Genomic DNA, 4,773 nt, shown 5'->3' on the forward strand with positions numbered 1-4,773 from the left:
CACATGCAAACAACATATACACTCAACAAAGCACACACACACAGCCCCAAAACCAAAGGAAGCTCAGCTACACACAAACTCTCATCAAGCACGCAGACACATCGTCCTCCCAAAACAAGACATGGACACACACACACACACACACATATTCACCGCAGGGCTGTTTTTCTTATCAGGATCTACTAAAATGTCAGGTCTACAAAGAATGAGATGTTCACATGTTGGTCGCTACTGCATCCCCGGAATCTGACACACAGCAGGTGTTCAATAAATGTTTGCTGGATGAATAGAGGAAATGGTTTCAAGGGACACACACTCACAGAAACTATGAAGGGACACACACATATTTCAGATAGAGACGCACCCTTTCTACACATGACAACACCCCCTTGATCACTCATAGTAAACATTTATGGTCAACGGCTCTTGTAGACTGACTTTATCCACTCACTGATCTGACATTTTCACAGTACACATGCTCTAACACAATCCTCCCCCCCTCCATTTATTACCTGATTCTTACTCAACTGGACGTACTTGGCTTGGGACATGTACAGTCCTCCTTGTCCAGATTTTGAACACACACATACACTCACACAAGAGATGCATATAAACTGCACACAACAAACACATTCAACATACTGCCACACAAACGCATTTCATTCAACACACACACACACTGCCCACACATATAGATCCAGAGTTTTAGCCACAACCTCAACAGAAAAGCAAACACAAGGATGTATGTATACACACTGTCCAGGTTCTCCAGCCTTTAGTCAGCTGAACAGGGGGCGGGGTGGTGGGAAACGCCTCCCCTACATCAAACCACGCCCCTTTCTTCAGCCCCAGTTTCCTGGACTTAACCTTGAAGTGTCTCAGCAGCGCCCTCGACCCCAGTTCGGCTAAGCGGTGAGAGGTGGCCCCAAGGGGGCAGAGGAGGGTAGGGAATCGTTTTGTCTCCACAGACTCCCAGTTTCCTCCGGCCTGGGGTTTTTGGACCCCAGCGGCATAACCCGACTCCCGCCCCAGCCGAGCTTGGCTCCGAAGGCCCAGCCCTGGTCTGCAGCCCCTAAGCTGATTGTGGGCTGAGAGAAGGTGACCATGAGAGGGCCCCGCGGGGACTGGGGGATTGAGGAGGGAGGCTGGACAGAAGATTTGGAGAAATTACTGGACAAAACAGGGACATTGGAAGAGCTGAAATTGCGCCTCTAATTTTGAGGACAGAGGGGGTCACCTGCAGGCTGAAAAGGTTCAGAGGTCCTGCTGGATGTGAGGGAGGAGGGGCAGCATAGTCAAACTGGGAGGCACATGGACCTGAAGAGATGGAGGGGACACCATTCTTTGGGGGGGGGGATCCTGGGTCAGAGACGGGCCTTGGTGGCACCCTGGGATTTTAAGGTCTTTGGCCAGTGCCTCCTCCTCAACTGCTCATTCTCTGTTCTGCCTGGCACCATCTCCTGGGTGTGCATCAAGAGTACCACCCCGAGTTCCCAGAAGAGGATGGCCCAACTCATCCCATAACCCAGTTGACTCTTATCTCAGGTGGACATGGCCTACAAGGGCTGTACTCAACCCAGGCGCCTGGTCTGGGCCCTGCAACTGACCCTGGCATGGATCCTGCTAAAGGCCTGTGGAGGGAGCCATTCACTCCCCACTAGGTCCCAGAGATACCATAGGCTGGTGGCTGATCTGGTGGCTGGCACAGGCCAGCTGCACCTAGCAGGTGAGCACTTCAGACCCAATCTAACCCCAAAACCCAAGAACTCACACTCCAACCTAGCAATGCCAGAATTTTCTTGTAACAGGGGCTTAGGGTGACCAGGATGGGCAGCTTGGGCTAGTGCTGAAGACTGATGATTAGAAAGCACAGGCTCTGTAGTGAGGCTGCCTGGGTTCAAATCCCAGCTCTGCCACTGTGTAGCTGGGTGCCGCTGGGCAAGTCACTTAACCTCTATCAGCTTCATGCAGGACATTAATAAGGAGAAGTAATACTTCTTCTTCTTAAGGAGGTGTTGTAAAGGGGTTTATGCAAGCATTTGAGAACTTAAACACTATCAGCCACATAAAAATAACTACCTGATTAAGATAAATGCTTATTATTGCTTGAAGATGCATTGCCCCTCAAGCCGTCTGTAAGTTTTATGATTGGGAGGAATTACATTAATCGGGTCAACCGTTCCTGAGGATCCGAGACCCTAAGTAAAAGGAGTTCCCTTTTCCACTGCCCTGTTTGTTGTTCCTCAGAGGCAGACACACCAGAGGCCCTGCACCCTGGAATCTTCTTGGAGGGCTGCGGGGAGCCCAGCCCTGGGTGAGTACGGCCCCCCCCCCCCCCCCCCCTTGTGTATTTCCTTGCGCTTTTTGCTCATTTCCCAAGCTACGGGTCAGGGCGTCAGAGGCTCCTCGCATCTTAACCCTCCGGGCCTGTCTCTCCCGATGTCCAGGTGTGAATCCTTCCTGGGACACCTCCAAATTGCCCTTCTCAGTCGTTTCCGTTTCCAGCTACTGGGGATGCACCAGACACAGTCGCTCTGCGCGGAGCTCTGTCACGCCTGGTAGGAGAGGCGGGACAGGGCCGAAGATGGCATCTGCAGCTTGCAGGTCCCGGTGTTTAGAGGTTCGACAGAAAGGGGCAGAGCTTATAGAGCTCCTGGCTTTGCAAATTGGCAGCCCCTTGGCGTGGCCTCCCTTGGACACGGTTCTTAAAGAAAGGGGCGGGGCCTCTTTCTTGAAAAGGGAAGTTGAGAGTCCAGTCTTTTAAGGGGCTGGCCCAGAACGGATGGTCTGTGTGGGCAGGGAGGCGGCCAGTGGTGACAGAGCCCTGGGTATGTGTGGAGAATATGGGGTGAGAATGGGTATGTGTGGAGAATGTGTGGTGAACTCTGGAGGGTGGTGTTCGCACCGATGTGGGCCTGAGCGCTGGTGCCTGGATACGGGGAGAAGCATATACTGCACGGATCCTTGGAGAGGAGGAATCCCACTGGAACAAAACTGCAGAGCCTTTACCCACATTCTTCTCTCCACACACCGACCCCAGGTTTGCCACCTGTAAAAGTGATATCACCTGTGGCCCGACTTGGCTGCCACTTCTAGAAAAGAGAGACTGCAACCTTGAGTGCAGAACCTACGGCCAGGTGAGCATGGGACAGAGCACCAGGAAGAGGCTGAAACCTCCCCTTAGCATGTGCTGTCTTAAACCGCTAGGCCCCAGAGTTTGGCCTGGCATTCTGAAGTCCCCACCCTTCCCCCTTCTACAGCCCAACCTCCCACAGTGAAATACACACGCACGTATGCCTGCAGCCTCCCTAATGTCCACGGAGTCCAATTTTGTCCTTCCCAAGGGACTGTCTGCTCTAGGCCCACCCGCAGTCTAAAGACCCAGAGACCCAAGTCACCTTCCCCAAAGCCCCAGACCCTTGGGAACCAGTAAGAACTGTTCGCCTTCCCCAAGAGCCCCACCCCCCATGGCCCCTCCCCTAGACTCCTAGGAGGACCCAGAGGCTGGCATTGCCTGCCCCAAGACCACCCCTCTGGCCCCTACTGTCCATGGAACTCTGGGGCCTTTCTTTTCCAAAGGCCAAGGTTTTGAAAAATCACTCTCTGCCTGCACCAGAGAGCCACATCCCCAAGGTATCTGCACTCCCCCCCCACTAACTCCACCTCTTCTCCCAGACCTTCACTGATGGAGTGGACCTTTGCCGCTCGGTTCTTGGCCATGCGCTGCCGGTGGCTGTTCCTGGCGCTGGTCACTGCCTCAACATTTCCATGTCGGTGCTTCGGCATCCCAGACAGAGACGGAGGGCCGGGGAATCCACCTTCCTGCCCTCCCGCCACCCTCGCACCTGGATCGGGGAGGCTGCAGGCAGCGGGAGTGGCAGTGGAAGCGGCAGTGGCCCCTAGGGGACACTGTCCTTAGATGGGAGACGCATCCCTGTGCCCCCACCTGCTGCCCGGCCCCTCTAGACACTCAGAACTCTCCCCCCTCTTCCTCTCAGCCTGGTAGTTTCTAGAGCCCTGTCACTCCTCCCTGGAGCCCCAGACTCCAGATCATTACAAAAACAACCCAGCTCTAGCTCATGTCCCCCTTCCCCCCACCCCAGAAAGAATAAAGTCACCAACTAGAGCAAATGATGTGGTAGCTTCTTGGGGAAACAGGTGGGAAAGATAGTTGCCAGAGTGATAGGTATCTCACTTCTAATCCTCAGGTCCTAGAGTCGGCACCTGCTTCACTAGTGGAGGTGTAAATGCCGGTGGCCTGTAACCTGGAGGATTTGTCTCAGAAACTTGGAATATTCAGGTGTCAGAAATGGGGGGGAGGTCCGAAGGGCTGACCAGGGCACGTGTGCTCCCACTGTGTGCCACCAAGAAGAAGCTCCCTGACACGGGAGATGCCCCCTTCCTTCCTCCCCATTCCCCCAAATCTCTAAGGCAAAGGGCTGGACTGCAACTCAGGATTTGGGTTGTAAACACTGCTCCTACTCCTTCTCCTCATCTGGAAAAGAGGGGTTTGTTTGTTTAAGATTTTTATTTATTTTTTTAGAGAGAGGGGTAGGGAGGGAGAAAGAGAGGGAGAGAAACATCGATCAGTTCTCTGGGGACCTGGCCTGCAACCCAGGCATGTGCCCTGACCGGGAATTAAGCCAGCAACCCTTCAGTTCGCAGGCTGCATTCAATCCACTGAGCCACACCAGCCAGGGCAGGGCAAGGTTTCTTTTAGTTCAACAGAGCAAGATTGATGGATGCCTCCTGTGTCCAGGCACTATTGAAATG

At 53.7% G+C, this 4,773-nt stretch overlaps 1 protein-coding gene across 2 annotated transcripts; it reads left to right on the forward strand.

Moving 5' to 3' along the window:
- Positions 1-835: 835 nt before the first annotated feature.
- On the forward strand, positions 836-4,131 carry RTBDN (retbindin). 2 transcript variants are annotated; one of them, XM_037145742.2, is made up of 6 exons: positions 836-1,098; positions 1,546-1,726; positions 2,248-2,314; positions 2,448-2,558; positions 3,041-3,137; positions 3,676-4,131. In XM_037145742.2, exons 2-6 carry the CDS (start codon positions 1,552-1,554, stop codon positions 3,901-3,903), a joined length of 678 nt encoding a protein of 225 aa, XP_037001637.2. In that variant the 5' UTR covers positions 836-1,098; positions 1,546-1,551; the 3' UTR covers positions 3,904-4,131. The 2 variants fall into 2 exon arrangements, with proteins under 2 accessions (XP_037001637.2, XP_053519763.1); XM_053663788.1 differs by having other exon boundaries at positions 836-912.
- The last annotated feature ends 642 nt before the right edge of the window (positions 4,132-4,773 follow it).

The sequence above is a fragment of the Artibeus jamaicensis genome, unplaced genomic scaffold (assembly GCF_021234435.1).
Source record: "Artibeus jamaicensis isolate MK-2021 breed Jamaican fruit bat unplaced genomic scaffold, CSHL_Jam_final contig_3290, whole genome shotgun sequence".
NCBI classification, from domain to species: Eukaryota; Metazoa; Chordata; class Mammalia; order Chiroptera; family Phyllostomidae; genus Artibeus; species Artibeus jamaicensis.

Coding starts and splice junctions, on each gene's coding strand:
- RTBDN (XM_037145742.2), top strand. CDS start 1,552: ATGGCCTACAAGGGCTGTACTCAACCCAGGCGCCTGGTCTGGGCCCTG. Junction 1,727..2,247: donor AGGCCAGCTGCACCTAGCAG/GTGAGCACTTCA, acceptor GTTGTTCCTCAG/AGGCAGACACACCAGAGGCC. Junction 2,559..3,040: donor GCGGAGCTCTGTCACGCCTG/GTAGGAGAGGCG, acceptor CACCGACCCCAG/GTTTGCCACCTGTAAAAGTG.